The following is a 22,041-nucleotide window of genomic DNA, read 5'->3' as shown; positions in this document are numbered from 1 at the left end:
ATAAGGATCATCGAGTCCAACTCCTGGCACTGCACAACCTAAAATTTCAGACCATGTGACTAAGTGCAAAGTCCAAACGCTTCCTAAACTCCAAGAGGCCTGGTGCTGTGATTACTTCCCTGGGGAGCCTGTTCCAGTGCGTGACAACCCTCTCAGTGAAGAACCTCTTCCTGATGTCCAGGCTAAACCTCCCCTGCCTCAGCTTGACACCATTTCCTTGGGTCCTATCACTGGTGACTAAGGAGAAAAGATCGGTGCCTACCCCTCCACTCCCCCTCATGAGGAAGCTGTAGGCCGCAATGAGGTCTCCCCTCAGCCTCCTCTTTTGCAGGCTGAACAGGCCAAGTGCCCTCAGCCGCTCCTCATATGTCTTCCCCTCTAGGCCCTTCACCATCTTCATAGCCCTCCTCTGGACACTCTCCAACAGTTTTACATCCTTTTTGTACCGTGGTGCCCAGAATTGCACATAGGACTCGAAGTGAGGGCACACCAGCACAGAGTAGAGCGGGGGTTCCCTCCACAGGACCATAAAATTACATCAGTAACAAAATTACTGAATGAATAAGAATTTATTCTCCAACATCTGATCTTCATTGTACTAAATCTGACTACATACTATATATTTGAGGAAAGCTTTCTGACAGAGAAAACCAAGATCTTGTTGCAGCAAACACAATATAAGTAAGAGAAGTGTTTACTCTAAAAAAAATCACAAGGTAAATGAGCTTGACAGCAATTGCTGCAGAAACATGCATATTAACCCCACTTTCCAAATGGCACCGAGACACAATGTTAACCAATTTGTCAAAGGTGACAAAACAGCCACAAACAGAAAGCTGGTTTCTGGAATTGCAGTTCAGTGCTATCTTCTAAGGTCATTACTTTAAGGAAATACAATGCAGTTGATGTAGTTGGCTTGTTTGTAATCAATTGAACTGCTACAAGTTGTAAACTGGGAATGCAGCACATCGTATTCTCAGTGGGTGCCCATGCTCTGACATTTCAGCCTAATTGGTAGAGTTCATTTGGCAGACAATAGAGGCCACGCTGTCAAATGTATTTTCACTAAACCCTCACATCGACTATAACTCTATAGAATAAAGGTAATAAACTGCAAAATGTGTGCTTATGCTACTGTTGGACTAAGTACCTGAAATGTTTGATTATCTAGATGACAATCAGTCACGTTGCCATTTCCAAGAGAAATGAAATGGAATAGCATACTTTTTATCCAGTGAGGTTGAAGGTGTAAAACAAGGAAAAATCAAGTATGTGGTTGAAACCATGAGAAATCATTGCCTAAAATCATGTCTACATCTATACGAAAATAGTATTAATTCTGGGCACAACACACCTCCTTAACAACAAAGTTTCTTTCAGGACTCCAAGTTTCTGCCAGAATTCTTTTATCTGGGTTTCCCAATCCTCCTAACAATAACCTCTTGTATAACACCATATTTAATTCTATAGAACAGGATACTGCACAGTATTAGGGAAACGGGGATAAAGGGTTCAGGTCAGAAGGAAACTAATTTGCCAAGCAATTTCAAATGTGCAACTTCAAAAACTTCAAAACATTCTTCAATAATTAAGGAAAGAGTGAAAAAATTTGCTCTGGTTTATGTAACCCAGGGACTGCATGAGCTCTTTTAGTAACTGTGCCCAGCTGATAGCCCTAATGCTCAGTGATCCCCAAGTCCTGTCAGCCTCTGCTCAGTGACTGAGCCTCTCCTTCTCCTACTGTCATTACAGCCTACTTTATTGTTAATATATTACAGCTGGCCTACTTGAAACATGGGTTAACAGCAGGCACTTCAAACCACTGTAAATTAGTAACCTGATTCTTTGCCTTTTTTTTTTTTTTGAAACCACTTTCACTGTCTTTATAAATCACACAGAACTGTGCCTGATATGACCCAAATAGAAATGCTTATTTAATTCATCCATAAAACTTGTTTTAGATATATCAGCCAGTTCTTCTCCATTTGAGTTGATTTTATTTTGGTTTCTTAATCAAAATGTTTTATATCAAATTAAATGCATTACAGAAGAACAATCTTGCCTTTATTAACCAGATCTGTAATCTAATTTAAAAAAAAAATCAAGTTATACTGACAAGATCAGTATTCCATAAACCTGTTGACTGTCTCTAATTATATTACTTTCTTAATTCTTCATTAATCAACCCTTGTATTGGCAGTTCCATTATTCTGTTTAGAATTAAAGTCAAGATGACAAGGTTTTAATTAATTGGGTAATCCTGATCCTTTATGTCAGTATGTTTATTGTTACTGTTCAAGTCACCTGGAACCTTCCAAGACTGCTCTAGATTTTTATTTTTTTAAAACAGCAAGTAAAATGAGGTAGCACTAAGAGTCTTGACAAGCTGTTTTAGGATTTTGGACCTACAGATCACCTGAGGTGCAACTTGACATCAGATGCTGCTTAATATGCTCTCAACCGATTATTACAATGGAAGCTATTTCATTCTCATAGCGTTAAAAGCATCACCTGGTCCTGTCCCCATCCCAGTGCCAGCAGGAAGGTTTACTGGGAAATAGAATTAAGTAAAATTCACTCACTTCTGCCTCACACAGTCTCGGTTCAAATTAGGAGGAAAGAATTACGTTGCCCACAATTACAATGAAACAAAATTGCAAAAAGAAAAAAAAGTAAACAGCAATTAAATGCAAAACAGAGACGCATCTAGCAGAATAAATCCCAGAGAATCGATGTCAGCAAGAAGCAGGGCTTTTGGGAAGCCTGCCCTAGCCTTAGGAGGATGTTAATCTGAACTTTATCCGGATCTCACACTAGTATGAATGACATGATATTTCTCTGTAATGGCTTTCAGGGAGAAAAGACCTATGGGGGTGAGGGAAAGAATAACGAATGCATCTAGGAAATCTCATCAGCATCCCTTCCCCCAACACACGCTGCTGGTACTCCTTTCCTCTTCAGCCCTTCCACAGTACCACTCCTGTCACTCGCAGCCCTTGCTACACACTGCACACTATTCTGCTAACAGGGCCAAAACAACAGGGAGAAATTAGTATGCTTCCGAAACTGCACATTTAAGTGCTGCATTGGCCAGAGCAAATTATGGGACCTTATTTAAATTTTCCCATTTAATTTTAAATAGAATGATAAATGAAAGCATAATAATAGCCAGTCATATAAAACCATGAGTGTCAAAAAAAAAAAAAAAGTTTGTTATATTTAGGTATTTAAAAATTCTCAAACACTATGAAAGTAATACTACAGTTTAACAGTTGATAGAGACCTTAATTATGAAAGCAAACTAAATTAAAGTATCAAACACACTAATGAATCATATTCCAAAAAGTTTGTTTTTTTTTTTTTCAGTTAAAATTAAAAGTCACAGTTCAGAAAAGAGCTGCAGTCTTCTGAAAGGGTAAGATTACACTAACCTTCAGTCAGGCTCTTTGGGAGTGAGCACAGACCAAAAACCTGTGAATCTTAATCCGCAAATTTCAGAGATATTATAATCAGGCTCTGAGTTATCTGTCCTGGGCGCACCCACAGCATTTTCAAGTGCTGCAATATGAATTATTGCCCATGTCCACTCTTTTACAGCTGCAATGGATGCCGTGGATTAATGTTCTGCAATACATTCTCTTGCCTCAGACAGTGCTCCTTTCGGAAGCGTGATCTACTGATTTGGATAAATCGCTACAGCGTGCGTGCTGCAGCACTCTCTGCTCTGGGAAAAGCTGACCAACAACCTGAGGTGAGGCCGGGGATGGAGGAACCACTGGTAAGACAGGGGCGCTCCGGGAGGTGACAACTGCTCCTTTTCCGCCCCCAGCCAAGGCAGCCTGCTCCACCACATGGTTGATGCGGTCTCCTAACCTCGTATCCTTCTCCAGAAAGAGATCCACGAGCTTTAACAGAAAGACTTCCCTCAGCTTCCCTGGAGTTTGTCAGCCAGCTTGGTCAACACCACCAGCCTGGCCAGGACGCAACGCACCAACGACCAGCAGCACGTCTCGCTGTGGGTATCCTGGGGAGGACTTCGGAGGGCAGGCAAAGAGAGGTCCCTGCACACCACAGTGGCTTTGAAAAGCGGGTGCCCAAGCAAGAGAAACCCACCGGCTGAGGTCTGCTACCCTAATCCTGGGTAGAGAGGCATAAGGTGATTTACTACTGAATATGACCCTATACAGTAACGAACTAGCCATGAACAAGGTGAACCCCCCGAGAAATGCGGGGAGATGTCAGTAAAACCTTGTCTCCAGTTAGCGCAGAGGGAATTTGCAGCTGCAACTAGCAAAGAAAAAAAAGAAAAAGATACTAAGCAACACTGAATATAGCCAACACAAAAAGTTGAAAACTAATTTAGCGGAGGTCAGTGTCTGAACTTTCAGTTTAATGCCAATTCAACTGAGTCATCAGCATTGCACGCCTTTGAAAAAGAGGATACCACGCTGAATTTACACAATCTGACAAGAGCTTGGCTAGGCAGTCTGCCTGGTCTCCTGCTAGGTAACTCAGCTGCGCGAAGGCCCTTTCTTATGGATATAAGCATCATTAGGATTCTGTATGTGGCAATCAGCACAATAAGCAGAGTACAGGTCAAACTTGCCAGCTGATGGTCCAAGTCAGATAGCTGTTCTGCGGACGCTCTCTCAACAACCAGTATGTAATTCTGGCATTAAGTTCCTTACTCCAGACTTTCTCCATTGTTTAAATACTTTCCCCCCCACCCCCCATACTATATCACAGCAAACTGGTAAACCTATAAGGAACAGGAGACTGGTGCATCTGGTATCTGCTAGAGAGATCTTAAATGTTTCCAATTACAACCTGGCCAAAAGCCCAGAAACAGTTATGAGTGCCAAATATACTTTTAAAAACAACAGCAACATATAAATAATGGTGTAATGTGGGCACTTCTGCAATGACAAATGAAAAATAATTTTTAAAGTATCACGTTTATCTAGTTTCAAGTTGTTCATCTTAGTTTATTCTAACAAAGTGTTCAACTTGAAAACAACAAAACCGTGAGTAATAAAAATATATACTTTAAGCACTCAGTGTATTTAGGCTCCTCTCTCAGCTACGCTGTAACTGTCTACCATAATGATATCTACTGTGAGGAAAAAAAAGGTAAAGGTTTTGTTTGAAACCTGAAGATAGCTTGTTTTGCTATAAAGGTAAATATTCGCTCTATCCACTTCACAATTTTTTCATTTTTAAATAGACAGTTTGAAATTATGCATTTTTCTGCACTTTTACTAGCTTTCAAAGACTGAAATAAGAATTTAAGATGCGCTACTCCGGGAGACACAAATGAAGAACCCAGATTATACATTCAGTGGCGTATTTTCCAGAACCCGTCTCTGATGTTGAGTGTATCCAATTTTCCACTGCCTCACATACCAACTCACTGAATTCTCATGTACAGCACACAGCAAAGGCCATAAATCAAGCACCCTGCCTTGAACTCTCCACCTCCACACTGAAAGTGTAAAAGGCAAACAGCATTACCTGAAGTAGCACTGTACACATCCCACACTGGCACAAGCCAATTTTCTACTGCACTGCCCCCTTCTCTCACCTCATTCTAAAAAGCAAAATGAATTTGCATGTAACAAGAACAACATTCTAATTCTCCAGATGGTCATGCAAAGCTGGCTTTTCACTGTATCCCCATGTTCTTTTTTTTTTCTTCTTTTTTTTTGCTTGAGGGGAAAATTCAGCAGTGTCCTGCATTCTGTGTATTTTGTTTTCAAAATCACCGCATGTGCAAATTGTAAACAAGCACTCTGCGCTTGAAGCAGAGGGACAGAAAGCAGCCCAGCTCCCGAGCCTCCAGCCGCAGGCAAATCACAGGGCAGTGGTGCACCACGGTACGAGCATCCAGCTCCCGTCCGTGCCTGCAGGCCGCCTGCTACCGATAGCGACGACGTCTCGGTGACTGATAACTGCTGTGAACAGCAGCGCGATAATAACGATAATAATAAAATTCGATACGTATCATCCCATTTGCAGCTCTAATAATGCTGGAAGCGTAAAGCCTCCTCTCGCCCCCATCTTCATTTTATTAACTAAAGCAAATAATACAGGCAACAGTTTACTGAAATCAAAACATTTGGGGTGAGAAAAATAAAAAAATAATAGTAATGAAAACACACAGGACTTTTCCCCAACTGCTCTACAATTCTTCATGTTTTACTGAAAATCACACCGTTGCACTGAACTTCAGCAAAGCAGGAGTGAGCAATTCTTCTGTGTACATACATTAAGCCCTGGACAGGCTGAACTATTGACCTCCTTTGCTACTAAAATATCAGTTAATCATAAAACTGAGCTGTTAGCCGTTACTCAGAAGCAGCAGCCAATGTGACAGAATAACTTCTAACTTACAGTTGATAAAGCAGCCTATGAGGACGATTTTAGATTACAACATATTTTCTACAACCCCCCAAAGGAAATGCAATCACAACTCACAAAATATACTCAAAAATAAATAAATAAATAAAATGAAACAGCCACAGAAAACCACCTTAGGATTACTTGCAATAAGTGCTATGCTCGCCTTTGGTTTTAAAATGCTTGAGAAGAGAATAATCTGAGCAACAGCAGCGGGCAAGAGCTGCAGACACACTGAACTAACTAGCCGGACTGGGTGCACCACCAGGTGCCATAGGAAGCATCAGCAGCTCCTGAGCATTGCTGCCTAAGCAGATGCACGTGCCCAGCACAGAATTCAGCTGTGCTTAAAATGGAAATACGAGGACTACACCTGGCCCTGAAGGAAGGGAATGGCAAAAAAATAATGTTTTGCCTAACGTGTTTAAGGCTCACTTCAGTTATTTCAAGGTACTCCTTGGTTTCCTATATTCGATTGCTCAGCACTCTCTTTAACTGCATATATACAAACGCAAGCTGACAGAAACATCACGCAAGTTTTCTAGCAAAATGCAGTCATGTAGCTTCAGCACAGGGAAGATTACCTAGGAAATTCCAGTTAGAGAAACAGACTTCTGGAGGACTTTTAACTACTGGAAGAATTATGTCTTCATTAGAAAACAATTTTGTTTAGCGTTATAGGAAACATTTACTGAATGAGTCACTAGATGCTGGTTTTGCTATGAGGAAGACAGACAATGATGTAAACACCTAATAATAAAAGTTCATGTCCGATACAGAGATAAGTACAGTCGTTGCTCAAATTGTTTAGAAGTAGGATACATCTCCAGCAAAACACAGGCTAACTGATCAATAAATGTTATTACTAAATGTCATGGAATTATAAATACTGAATGAATTATGTGGAAAATCATTTTCAATCTTCATTCAAAAACAATGCTAATATTTACTTAGGTATCAAATAAACAGACAGCAGAATCCTAGCCTATTCCTATTGATGTGTCAGTGAGTTAGCTGTCACTGGTTCTTGGAGTGTAAACACTAAAAACTCATCAGATCAATGTTCACTAACGTGTACTTCTTAATCCGTACAGAGAGCAGTCAAACTTCATGCTGAAAATTCATTTATTTCCTGCCACTCCATTTGACACTGAGCAGATAATCAATTATAATTTGTTTCAGATTTTGAACCAATACTTACAAAACTTATGGAAAGATAAAATTGACATAGAACACAGAGAGGAAAGAGAGTATTTATCTGAAGAATAAGAGATCTTGTCAGAAACAAGAATTAGGAATAATTGAAGAATCGCCAGAAAGAAGATATTGCTGCAGAGTTGTCATCTAATATAGCACAGTAAATCACATGCCAGTCATGAGTACAAAACCAGTAGCAGAAGAGATTGCAGTGTTAGCATTATTAGGCTTTACCTTTTCTGAAACGTCTTCCCTCGAGAAGAGACTAATTTTTATTTTTATAGTTTGCCTTTTAAGAGAAAACTGTTAAAGAGAAACTGTAAAGAGAACTGAAAACTGAAGAAACTGAAAGAGAACTGTAAGAGAAAATTGTTAAAAAAAAATCTTATCAATTTGGGTTTGCAATTATCTTACAAAAGAACACTGTGGAAAAGAAATGCCTGCCTGCATTTTTCGGACGAATGAGAAGGCAACAGGACGACCTGACGTCCAACTCGATGCCCTGCATGACTCGTCCCGTGGTGCTGGGCTGAATGCTCCAGTCACCACAAACCCTTGCTGACTCACCATTTTCTAACTGAAACTGGCTAATAGTGAAATTAATTCACCTGTGCTTTCATGGAATAAGAATAACTAGTCTTACTCAAGGTAATCAGATAGAAATCTTATTAGGATAATATTGCCATGAAAGTCCATATTTTTCAAGGTTTTTTTTTTTTTTTTTTTTTTAAATATATCTGGTTCATTTCAGAGTGGATTAAATTGAATTTGAAAATTCATCTCAAACCTAGATTTTGGTGCCTTATATTCAAGATTTAATTAAAAAATAAAAATAAAAAACCACCACACCATCACATACCATAGTAATGTTGTTTCCCTTACGTCGCTTCTAAAAATATGTCATGTCTTACACAAATCATGACCTCCTTTCTTTTCCTTTCCAATTAGAAAGCTTTGGTCTGCCACACACTGGGTAAATGAAATTCTATATTTCAAGTGCTGAGAAAAAGAAACTAAACATTTGGGATTTGTTCATCTCGGCTCAGTCTTTTTAAAATAGAAGCTGTTTTCCAATTTTCACTTCTTCAGAACACTGTCTAAAACAATTCAGTACCATATATCAATGCTTTAACCTTACTTAGATCTCAACAGCTGTCATCTTAACTGAGATGGACACAAATATCTTTTCACTTCACAGGAAAGACAGAGACTAAATTATAAATAAGATCACAAATTTCAAAAATGCCTTCAGTTTCATCTTGATCTAGCTGAGAGCTTACTCGTTAGAGGATAAAAAGAGCAGCGTGTCTCAGCTTCCGACAGTACTCTGCCCAATTTCAAAGGAGACCTTCGAATTTTCATGGGATTCATACTTATTGACCTAGTCAACTTGAAGTATTAGCTTGTGATCCAGACATCGACCCCCTTTCTCAAGGAAAAAAATGAATGTTTAGATGAGAACTTGAATAGCTGTCCATCTCAGGTCTGTGACAAATGCTTTAAAAAACATTTTTATTTTATATATGCCTATGTATAAATGAGGTTTGGAAATCTGCCACTGCAGCTTTTCTTTATTACTATTTTAATGCTGTTTTGATAGATGGTTATCAGCACCTTCACTAAATCTAAGAGAGTGCAAATTTTTGAATACTGTAAGTCAGGCTCTAAAAATCTCGAGATTAGAAGAAAAAAAAAAAACAATTTAGTTTTCTTTTACTTGCTTCCCAGTCTGATGTTCAAATCTGTAATTTTTCTCCTCTACAACTATGAGAGCTGAGTATTATTTTTTTATAAAAGCTGAGATTAAAATAACTCTAAGTAGCTTTACAAGGAACAGGATATAACAAAAGTTGGCAATGCTTAATCTTCTTGGTGCTGGCCATGGAGAGGCACTGAAAAAAACAGAAGCAGACTGCAAGATTCAGCAACACATGGCTTTGGTGGTAGTAGGTCAAAAATGGAGAAGAGAAGGCACTCTACTGATATTTGCATGTGTATTTGAGAAGTTGCCACAGACTCTGGCAGGCCAGCCTGCTTGGAAAAAAAAAGATTACACAAAAGGACATCGCATTTTTTTTTGCAAAATTCTACTTGTTAAACAGATTCTTTTTCCACGCAATTTTTTCCATGCATTCCTTTATGTGCAAGATGATTTAAAATGCAAGTGAAAATATGAAGGTGAAAAGACTTTTTTTTCCCAAGAGATTGTCCTTTCCACAAATGAGGTCTCTTTGCTTCCATGAGGAGAAGGTTTTTTTTTTTTTTGTTTTTTTTTTTTTTTTTACCATCTCACCTGTTAACCTAACTCCTACAGTTAGCATGCAGCAACCTAGACAGTGACCAGGCAAAGCAGGGGATGGAGCAAACCCACATTGGGATAATTTGCATTCCCAGACACTTTGGGATCCAGTGAGTGCCAAAAAACCCTTAAGTTATGCTATAGGTAAATTAGAGCTAACAAGCCTACAAAACAGTTAAGTAATTACATAAACAGCCTTCTTTTGTTCATTTTTTTTTCAAAGCAGCACTTACCAGCACACTTGGTTCTGGTGATGAGCGGTGGTCCTGGCTGTCCAGTCCCACCTTCCCCTGGTCTGGTGAGCAGGACCCGAATCTCATATTCAGTGTCCGGGTCCAAGTGCCAGAGCTTGTAGGTTGGTGCATTGACAGCGTGGGTTTCGGTCCAGGTCCCAGACGTCATTCGGTACTCCACTTCTTTCAGAATAATGGGTCCATCACCAATGATTGAATTTGCATTCAGCTGAATTAGCAAGTACGTCGGCCCCACGCCCAGCAACTGTGGGGGTGCTATTGGCCGAGGCGGCTCTGTATGGGAGACAAAAAAAAAAAAGTCAGTGATGAAACAAAAGCTGGAAAAGCCATTAAGAGAAGGGCTCTCCCCACAGAAAGTTGCGAGATTTTAGTCAGCAAGGATTTAAAAATTTGAAAGCAAAATCAAACTGACATCAAGAGAAGCGCTGAGGAGGACTTCAGCTGATGGAAACAAGTTGTGTGCTGCTGTTATCTGACCAACATTACTTTGTCCATTTGAAAGTCTCAGCTTAAGACCGAAAAATCCTAATCTGATTTATATATTCCTATTTTATAACACATTTTTCTGAAAAAATATGGGTTCATGATCATTTATATAATTTGCTATGACAATAATTTGAATTTCAGAAATTGAGTTTCTGAAACATAACTGACTTTCTTTTATTGACAGAAGCCATGTACACATTATCCTTAAAGAAAAAGTTGCAATAGTTGATACACTGACCCTACACAGAATATTCTTTAAAAAACAGTATCACTGGAGTTCATTTGAAGTCTGTCAGATGCAGTCAGGGTGAGAGATACAGCTACCCATTACAGGCCTTCAGAATATTCAGCACTGAGCAAAACTGCGAAAACATGTATCATTATTTCACTCCTAAATAGCTTACTGCTGACTTAGAAATTCAAACAGTAGGATGCACGTTGCCTTTTGTCTTCCTCTGTTCTAATCACCTTCCACCCAAACATTTCAAAACAGCTGCAAAGTGAAAAGGTAGCAACAGACCAAATCGGAAGGTGAGGTCTCCCTTACCCTGAGAAACGTGTACCTAAAGTAGCACAGTGCCTAGGCATGATTTATTTTAAGAAACAATCACAAGCAACATGCACTTTTCTAATAAAATGAATCCACTGATAAACACGGAAGGTTCATTTTCATTCCAGATGGCTCATATTTCAACTAATTTGTTTCAGTTAATTAGGCAACAATGCTAAATTCAATGCACACAGGGGTTTCACACAGCAGCGATGCAGAACTAACAGCGTGGCAACTCTGAGCAGGTAGAGGGATCTCACCGCCAGTACATCAGAAAAAACACTGAGCCCCAGACCAGAAGATTTCCCTAGGCCTGGGCCCTTCTCATCACTAATGTCCCTCGCACCTCTGCCCAAGAGAAGTTAGCACGTGGAAGCACTGCACGTGTTCTGCCTCCAGGAATGACCCCATCAATGTCACTTAGCACGCGAAGAATAATGATCAAGAATGGCTTGCAGAAGGCCTACAAGACGGAGGTACATCCCACCCTCACTGTATGGTGAAGGTGGGGTAGGATCTCTCTGGTTCTCTAGGTCCAGCAGTGAAGTTTTCCCTCCAGACACGACTATCAGCTCCCAGCAGAGTATCTACCAGCTCTGCAAGTAACTGAGTTTCCCACATTTTGCCACAAAAGGATTTCTTGCAGATTTTTTTTTTTTTTTTTTTTTTTTTTACATTAGCTGCATATCAAGCCACTCGGTTTGGAGACAAGGAACTTGTGAATACACCATAATGGCCACGAGTGGAGCTTGTTTTCTTCTGGAGTGAAAAGGTGAACACTGCAAGGTGTCCCAACTCCTGCTTCAGTATATACAAAACCCTAGAAAGTATCTCAATTAATTATTAACAGGTTTCACCCTGTTCTGGCAAGAAAAGTGAGTATCAACTAATTCAGATCCCTACCTGCATCAAAGCTCAGAAATGCAACCGGGCTTAATGAGGGCAGTTTATTTGCTGTGGAACTAACGCAGTAAATGTCAAACTAATGAATTCTAAGGTCAGTGTATATTACAGCAGAAAACATAAATGTTGATGAGCATGATACACTACCGGCTCCAAGTTATAAACCCCTAAAACATAAAGCTATGTTTAGAAGTATATACTTTGATTAAGAGCACGATTATTACAAATAAAACCTCACATTAATGAGACTAATATACCATTGCATATTAAATTTTTATGTTAAGAGGTAAAGCATATTCTTATATTAGCATATGCATTTTGTTTTTAAGCTCTTGAGGACAAGGAGACTTATTTATATAGTCTCTCCCTGTTCCAATAAATTATGCATGAATTTTAATCAGTTAGCAAATGAACAAGTAATTGTTCTGCAGCATTATTAATATTCTTCATAATACAATATACTATCAGAAGCAGAGGTGTGGTGCAACCAGAAATCCCAAAAGCACACTAAGTATCAACTGAAGCATGCAATCCCAATATACCAGATAAACTTTTCTGATGTTACCCAATTAACTTTCTATTAATTATTCTCATTTGTTATTCTATAACCTGATCCATCAAGTATTCCCCAATTATAATTTCAAATTACATAATTTCCCTTCGTATATACAGTAACTTGAAACTTTTATAGCTTAAAAATTACCATTAATAACTAAAAGACAGAACAAAGCCATTATTAGTTTTGCTTACCATTTCCATGGCAACTATCTCACATACACAACACTACTCTATCGGTGGGCTTTTAAACACAATGCACATCCTTCAAGAAGTGATGTTGCTGTTTTTTTCACTCTAGTAATCTGGGTCTAGAAATAAACAACACAGTTTCGGAATGTCTTAAGAAGACAGTCTGTCAAGACTGAAAAACCTCTTATATTAGGTATGGGAATAAAAAGAAAAAGAAAAAAAAAAAGAGAGATGCATTAGAGGTAACCTCAAAGAAAATCACTTTCGGAACTTTGGTCTGCTTTCTAAACAGTCTAAAATGTCTGCTTCAGTCCAGGCAAGTGAAAATGTCTGGAGTTCAGAACCTGGATCAGAGGTAGCACTGCTGCAAGGTGAGAAGTAGCAGCAAATCACTGCCCTACACTCTGCCCTGCCTGGCTCTGGCTAGGCTGGCTGGCTGCCGATGGCCACTATGGAAAATGCTTCTGGGGGCTTTCAGTCACCCACCCTGGCAGTCAGGCCATGCAACACAGTGGGCTCCTTCTGCCCTGGTCATTGCAACCAAATCAAAGAATCTTACCCTTAATTTCTGTCAAAACCCAACCAACTCCCCCAGTTATTATGAGCAGACACTGAAGTATCTTGACAGCTAAGGCACAGGGTATTTCTAGTAAAGAGCTTTCACTGAGCACAGTTCCACTTTTCCTGGCCACGAACCTTCTCTGAACAGCCGTAAGGACTCTAAACAACATTTGACAAAACACATTTCAACCCATGGACAGCTTATTAACTCATCAGTAGAATCAGTGTTTCCAGAGGTATTTAAAAACACAAATGCCAAACAGTATGAACAAAGACCTTGCACAGTGTGTTTTCTTCCTTTGATAAACCCAAACCTTAGAATCCCTTTTCCAGTGTGACTAGTTTAATTACAAACTCACATTCTGACAATATTTTTAAGCCACGGCTTACAGGCAGTAAATCTGATGAAATCCCTTCCATTTTGCATGGCCACTAACATCTCTGAAAGACTATGTAAAAAGAGCACTTCTACATCTACAATGTATTAAAGAAATGAAAGTATTTTTATGCATAGCATTTGGCAGTATTTTGACAGTTCTGCTTTTGACATAAAATGCCCACAGCTAAGTTAATCAAAAATTAAGACTGACATTTCATCAGTACGAAGTTCCCATTCTGCTGAGCTACTAGCAGTGCATTATGCTCACATCAGTATGTATATGACATTATAGGTTAAGCGTGCTGTGATATTTAGGCACCAATGATTAGAATAAGCATGCGGCATCAACCCCAGCTATAAGTCCTCCTATAGTTAAACTGTTGTGTCATACTCTTAATAAAAAAAATGTTGCATGCAAATAATTACATATTTATTGACAGGGAAAAAAAAAAACAGCCAAAAATGTCATGAGTGTTGTTAGTAGTATGCTAACTAGTATACATGAAACTCTCTACATTCCCAAGTATCTTATGCATACAATGTTGTCTAATATTATTTACCCAATCTGAGTGACAATATCCTACATGCCTCTCCAACACTAAATACTGCCTACAGTTAAAATAAAGGAAGAGACTTTGTTAGTATCTTAGTGATAAGCATATACTGCTAGTAATCAATTCACAGCAGGAAAAAAATAAAATCAAGCCCAAACAGAATCCTAGTGGTTGTTCCACTTGGAAGGAAAAGTTGACACTGGATGCATTTTGATAAAATCGTATATATTTACATGAAGTTATGTTTCTGTCACAAGAGATCACCTCCTTGCTCACAGCAGCAGGGTCTGGAGATAAGGGAGGGGAGAGCCTTCCCCACACAGCCCAGACATCGAAGACACGTCGATGCTTTCATTCTTGCAATTCTCCATTCCATATCCCCCTCGCACGGAGCCTCCCCACACTAATACCCTGCAAGCTTCCTCTGCTCATGTGCTGGCTGTGCCTTTTGCTCTGGTGATGCCACGTCCAGTCTTCTCTGTCAAATAGCTTATACACAGCCATGCACCTGGTATGATGACGGGCATCAATACTTTAACTCAACGCAAACAACAGGGATTAACCCTAATAAGCTTGGTTTTTTACAATTACATAAGAACAAACCATTTGTTTATTAAATGAAGTACATCAGGCTCATCTCTCCAGAAATTACGACTTAACTACACCACAAAGTGACAAGAAAGTAAGTCAAAAGAATCCAAATTTCTTTCAAAATTTGTCACAATTCAGAGAAACAAGCAAATGGAAAACCAACAGAAATACAGTTAATAGAGGATGCTTCGTGCTACACACGGGGATGCTGCAGCAGGAGACCCACAGCCCATAGCCAGAAGAGCAGGAGGAAGCAGGCTGCCAATTCCCTGCGACAGCAACGCTGCTTCGATGCTCTTCCTGCACTGGAAGATTACACACAGTTTTAGGATTCACGCATTTTCAAAAAATATTGGAAAACTGAAGAACATGCTTGTTTAAAAGTTGGAGAAAATGTATGAAATGTAGTAGAAAGTACTAGCAGTCAAGTGCTTGCAAGGAAATAAAATTATTGGTCTTAAAAGCTGGTTAATCCAACAGAAAAAAAAAAAGAAGAAAAAAACTTAGCAATAAGCAATGACTGAAAGCTTAAACTCAAACATGGTATTAAACCCCAAATTGAACAGTAAGCATAACAAGTGAAGAACAATAACTGGTGATATTGTAGGAAATTCTGCAGTCTCAGTGTTTTCAGTCAAGGCTGAATGATTTCTAAAAAATTACACACTAGAGAAAAAAATGGAAGACAATAACAATACATAAGGCTCCAAAAAAGTACAACTGAATGAAAATACACATTCATTAACTGGTCATAAAATGAGCTATGAAAAATTTAACTGTAAAAAAATGGAGAATTTCTGCAGAAACATTCTTTTATTTTAAGAAAAATCATTCCATATGTGGCATGTATTTCATACGAAAGAGAAATATTTTCATTCAACTTTCCAAAAATGGTTAGGAAGTACTGCTCTGTTAGGAAAAAAAAAATCAGAATGTATGAAAAAATTATTTTGGACTTATAGCTGGCTATCTCCTAAGCTGACAGCAGTCTGAGAAGATCTCTTGCCCTCAGTGCCAACAAACGCTGCACTAACACTGCACTTTTACAAACTGGAGGCTTCGTCAAGTAGGGGGAGAAACATTATGGAAAGCAGTACTTGCTTGATGAGAAAGTCTTCCACTCAGTTTGAAAACAAACAAACAAACAAAAAAAGCAGGGCACTGAGGGATCCCCAGTTGAAAGCACAGACTTGGCCAACAGCAGAGCTATCAACAAACTAAGAATCTCAGAAAACCAATGCAGTTTATTTTTAAGTTTTCAACTAGATCTCAAGTTTTCACTTTGTCTGCGTGACAGGCCACACTCACAATTCAGCCTGTCACCTACCTATATGTGCCATCCCTAGTGAGTCGTTAGGTCCTTAATGCTTTTGCTGTCTCACGCAGAAGACACAAAAAAGCCCAACAGCCGGTGCAGCAAAGAGACTGCCCGGCACGCTGAGGACAGCGAGTTCATTAGTGGCAGCCGAGTGCTCTGCCGAGCTGAGAGGCGACGCGTCTGAAAAACGTCAGAATAGCCGAGCAGGTGAACAAGCAAGCTTTCAGTTGCTCTGGTGTTGCCCATGGAAAATGAAGAGGCTGGAGTGAAAGGCAGCTGCCGCACTCTCTTTCACCCAGGGGTTATACTCCTGCGTACCACCTTCCTACCTGAAAGGTCAGGCAGACTGTACTGGTTACACTCTGACAGCTCAGCACGAGCTGCCACAACCCAGCCAAACACGCCCTGGTCCTGTCCCATCCTTCAGGATGCCCAGGCACGGTGGTGCCAGTCAGCACCACGCCACGCTTTGGTCCTGAGCCTCACCTTGGAAAGCACCCAGGCAGTCAAAACCAGGCTTCAGCAGGATGAGCTCAACGGCAGGCAGCACGCGGTACACACGCTGCAGGAGGGCACACTTGCTTAAAGCAGCTCAAACCACCAAAATAACACACAGAGACCTCAGAGGTTTTAAATGACTTCCTCTACTCCAAGACCAAATGCTGGTTATAGATTCATACAATAAAAACCATGCCAGGTGCAAGCCCTCTGCAGCTTCCACAAGCCTTGTACATTCTTCAGGCTTTAAAGAATTTTTCTCTAAGCCATTTTTTAACTTCTGTTTGTTCATGAAATCCTTTAGAATTTTTATAACCTTTTTTTCCTCCCCCCAATGGTCAAAAACTTCTTGCTCCATCGAGTTTAACTCATTTTATCAATTGTTTTGTTTTTCTACCTTTTTTTTTTTTCCCCCCATGATCAAAAAGCTTATATTGCAGAGTGGACAACTTGGAGAAAGCAGTTACTTTTGGTTCCTGCTGCTTATGCAGGCTAACAACATCTCCCCCCATAAGTACACTGAAGAGAAGGATACAAAGATGTTGTTGGCAAGTTACTGACTTTAACATACTATACCATAAAATGACTGAATAAAATCATGTTGTAATTTTTAGGTTTTTACAGGTAAATATTCAAAATTGCCACAAGTCTCCCTTTATATTTTCAAAAAAAAAATAATCAAAAGCTAATTCAAAATTATCCCAGCGGCTGTCCTGTGACCAAGTGCTTCATGGAGAGACTTGAACAGTTTTGCGATCTAGCATTCTGCCACAAAGCTCTTTTTTTTTTTTTTTTTTTTAGCTTTTCTTCCCCCCATTTTCTTCTAAACAATGTTTTTGTTCATGCAATTATGCAATTTCTATGACTCTATAAATATTCTCTCTCTGACTTTAAAACACAATTTATCACAACTGTCCAGTATCTAGCACCAGTTGCTTGCCCTGAAGTTGATACACAATACCCACAAAAAGTTCGTATTTAATTAAAAGTTAGTTGTCTGGAACAAAAGAACTCATTCTGAGCAATAGCTCAGTGACTAAGTTGCATCAAGTGATTTACCCAACTCACCTAAGAGAGCCTGTAAGATCCTTTTCATTGTCTTTTTATTACTTGGAATTGAAAAACTGAAAAGAATCTATTTTAAACAAACATTCAAAATAAATATCTGTAACAGGGTAAGATTTAGGATATTACACATAGAATCAGTTAGCGAGGGAGAAACAACAAACAAATGAAGAACTGAACAGTGAGCTCACAACACCAGGTTAGTTAGGATATCGACATATTTCAATGTAATATCATCTTTAATTTTGAGACTGCAAATGGCAATGCTACGTCACACGCTCACCTTGAACTGCTGATTTACCTTTGAGCACCTGCCTAATATATCACATTTATGTATTAAGTACCACAACGTCTGCAAGCTCATACAGCTGAAATGTATTTAATCTAAGTGATGTAGCAGTTACTGACCACCCGAAGTGCTGAAATAAGAATTATTTCAACAGAGGAAACTGCTAACTTCTGCATAGTGATTTCATACCCTATGCATCACTGTGCCATTTTATTCACCTTGATTTGAAACACCACTGCATTCATTTTATTATCTTCCTTTAAATAAAGGAACAGTGTGCAGCTTTAGCATTGTCAGCAGAAACCGTAAACAAGGTTAAACTCATGCTCAGCTTACACATAAAAAAAGTCTCTCTAAAAACTGGAGCATGTCATCCCTTTACACAACTTACAAACAGAACACATGCCTATTTATTGAATGATAGTAGGTCATGCTACTCTGGGAATCAATTAGAAGAGTACGGCATATTTTGTCAAAAAGATTGCATTGGGCTAAAGACATTCAGTACAATCCTGCAAGAAAAATGAATACATGTAAGAAAAAGTGGTACCTGTAATGAGAAGACATTTAAATCTTAAAAAAAAAAAAAAATCATCACTCGGTATAAATGAGTCAGCTATAGGAATGTCTCAGGCAAAGACTTGATCACAATTACTTCATTATCCACATGTACCAGTAATTCCCTTGAGATCTCAACATTGAGATTATTGTTGGAAAGAATTATTTTATCTACTTCATTGTCAGGAAACAGCAGGTTAAGAATAAAATGGAATGCCTTCTTCAAAAATTGGTACCTCCCAAGAAAGAATTACTTTCGACTCTACAAAGCTTTGCAATGGGATATTTGACGATATTGCATGCACATTTGCATGCTGTGGATGAAGAGGAGTAAAACCAGAGATTAGGGAAGGAGTGCCTGAAAATGACAAAACATTCTTTTTAGGGACTCTAGGATTTACTTCTAGATACTTAGACAGGTATGTAGTGAGAATATTTTTCTCTTTCTTCCTTCTTCTCAACTACTTGAAGTTATATATATATAAAATTTTAATTTCCAATCTGAGCTGGCATAACTGATACTGCAAAGGTTTTTGCAAAGATTGTTTATTTCTTGATGCTGGTCATGCTCACATTTTACTGCCTAAACAGGTGCAGCTACTCTTTAAGGTGTATATGCTGGACAAAAGTCATAGTGACATATTTACAAACAAACTATCAAGACTTCAAACATCTCCAATAAAAATAGAGCATTTCAGTAGAGTTATGACTTACTCGAGCTCTATGTCTCTATCAAATATAAAGTTCACAAACAAAAAACAACCAGGACTCCTGGAACTCAGGGAAAGACATCAACTCTAGCAGCATAAGACTGATATTAACTACTAGAAATTATCTGCATGCAGTCAAGCTGTATTTCTTCTCTAAGGCAGAGATCCCCTTTTTAAGAGGGAGCAGCTTTGGGCACGGCTGACATGACTTTGCCCCTGGGAGACCTGCACTCCCCTGCCTGCCCTATCACCCTCCTGGTGCGTTTGCCATTTGTGAAAGAGTCCGTCCAGTATGTTTCCCTTTGGAAGATGCGTGACACCAGGCCAGAGCTAATCCAAAATTTTATCAGCTTTCCTGCATGCCTTTTAAATGACAGAGAAAAATGTTTTACATGCTGTTGGGACAATATGATGGCCAGGCAGAATTCAAAACCGTACCATGCTCTTTAAGTTCAATGAGCTGTATACATCGTTGTACCAGAAGGGAAATGAAATATAAAATACCTGCAGTTGAGAGGAATAGCTGACATGGCTTTGGTTTCCAAGCATTTACAGTTTTATTTAATAGCGATTACAGAAACTTCAAGCACGTAAAAGGTGAACCATGCATTTCTGACCTTCGTAATCCTCCCCATTCCCTGTAATAAACCTGCTCACCTGGCACCGGAGATACTATGAGTATTGCCAGAATTGCTCCCTGCCATTTCATACCTGTTTGAGGTTTTGTATGTGAAAACCAAATGCCTGCAGGCTGCACACTTACAGGGTCACCTTCCAAATTGTGTCCTTGAGGCTGCTCCTACACCCCAATCTTACACTGTTCTCCCTCAACTCCATCTGCCCAGCAGCGCTCTGGGACCCACCCAGGCAGTCCCAATCCCCCTTCCATTGTCTCTAAGTCTTTCTGTTGCTGGTTATTTCACCCACCAAACACAGGAAGCTACGTGCTTTGAAGACCAATTTTATCATAAGCATTAACTCCAACCTGGACTTTGACACATGGAGGCAGGAGAAGGATGAAAGGAAAGCAGCACACACACCATCTTGGTACACTGAGACCCTTATAAATGCACAGCAGACTGAGATGAACTTAAAAACTTCCTCTTCAGACTGGCAAGGTATCTATGAATACCTGCGGAGCAGGATAAATACTCTCTTCTCCAAAGTTCTTCCTCAGGTATCCCATTTCTTAGACCTTAAAAGCTTTCTGTCAGCACCTGAATGCTATTATCAAAGGAAAAAATGGATACACTTTAGTATATGGGTTACAAATCAGTGATTATTTAGAGATTTTGTGTGTGCTCAGACTATTCAAGTCTAAGGAAAAAAAAAGACAGAATCCATCACTTTTGTGCAAATGTTTTTGATTGACTGTTTCCTTGCTCAAATCCCTCTATTTCTATTCATAACCTTTACCAAGATACATTTAGATGTTCCCACCAGCAATGTCTTCACATTTCTTATCACAGCACGCCCAAATATTTCTTGCCAAAAGTGCCAGAAGGCAGCCCACTGGAATGACGGAGAAGGGGGCTAATTATAGGAGGCACTGAGACACTTACCTCTATCTTTGCAACAAACGAGCAGAAACCAAAAGGGAGACCCACACAGATGTGAATTACGCTTTATCTAATGCCTACCTGAACGGGCAACCCTGCTCCTCCACTTTGCACCATCAGTGTCGTTTACAGTGCTACTCATCTACTTTACATCTCAGGCTTAAAGCCAATCTTTTTGTGGGGAGGGAGGGCACACGGAGGTTTCCTGCTTTTCTAAGTCCCTCTAGCAGCTCCCAGTGGATTGAGATAAGAGCAAGAGTCAGCACAGAAGCAGCAGTGAGAGCCCAAGTCCAGGTGCTCAGGAGAGAGGAGAAGGGGACTGAGGACTGAGACTGCCTTTTCAGCAGGTGCTGGCCATTAGATACGCTTAGCTTTATCATGAAAGCCTCCTTCAAAGGGCGGAGGGGGGGGAGAAAGGCAAAAGGAACCAACATCCTTGCTATGGCACTTAGATGGGAATCTATGAAGTAAAGAGAATAGGTATGAAAGCAGCTATACACCTTTCTCGTTGCCAAATGGATTTCATCTGTGATTAAAAGCCTGGAAGAGCTTTCTAGAAAAACAGAACAGAAGAAAAATCCTCACTGCTTCCACATGCTAACAAGAAACATTCTTTCTTAACAGAATGAATAAAATATAGTGATTCATTAAGAGTTTTGGTAATGCAGTATTGTGAAGTAGAAAGAAAGAATTTTGTGATAAAATTCATTTCATTTACACCAGGAGAACAACTTCACTCTGAGAGGTGAAGTTGGTTATGGGATTTATTTTTAGCTGTTACAACAAAAATGGAGAATGAGAGTATTTGCCTTTGAAAGAGAAAGCAACACATTAGATTAACAGAAATAGAGCAGTCTTTTGACCTAAAAAGTATTTAGACTGGTTTTACTGGAACATTTTACTAATCTAGTTTTCAGGCTGGACTGTTCTGGTATCAAAGAGTTTGAAAACGTAGAATTGTCAAGAGCAACAGAATTGCTGTGAAGAAGGCATCCTTCTAATTAAACTGATACCCAATGAATGGAAGCCCAAATTCACTACAAGACATAAAAGCACAGACAGCTTTAAAGTGAGAATGTGCATTAGGTGATTTGGATTATAAAATCATGTTTTGATGAATAGCTCTT

At 39.4% G+C, this 22,041-nt stretch overlaps 1 protein-coding gene across 4 annotated transcripts in view; it reads right to left on the bottom strand.

Annotated features, from left to right (window-relative positions):
* PTPRK (protein tyrosine phosphatase receptor type K) overlaps positions 1–22,041 on the bottom strand; it is a 421,511-nt gene that overhangs the window by 171,060 nt on the left and 228,410 nt on the right. For all 4 annotated transcript variants that reach the window (XM_066994303.1, XM_066994304.1, XM_066994305.1 and 1 more), the window contains exon 7: positions 10,126–10,419. In XM_066994303.1, the coding sequence (XP_066850404.1) occupies positions 10,126–10,419 (294 nt within the window). The remainder of the gene's footprint in view (positions 1–10,125; positions 10,420–22,041) is intronic.

This window comes from Anser cygnoides, chromosome 3 (assembly GCF_040182565.1).
Source record: "Anser cygnoides isolate HZ-2024a breed goose chromosome 3, Taihu_goose_T2T_genome, whole genome shotgun sequence".
NCBI lineage: Eukaryota > Metazoa > Chordata > Aves > Anseriformes > Anatidae > Anser > Anser cygnoides.
This window is presented reverse-complemented; position numbering and strand designations above follow the sequence as displayed.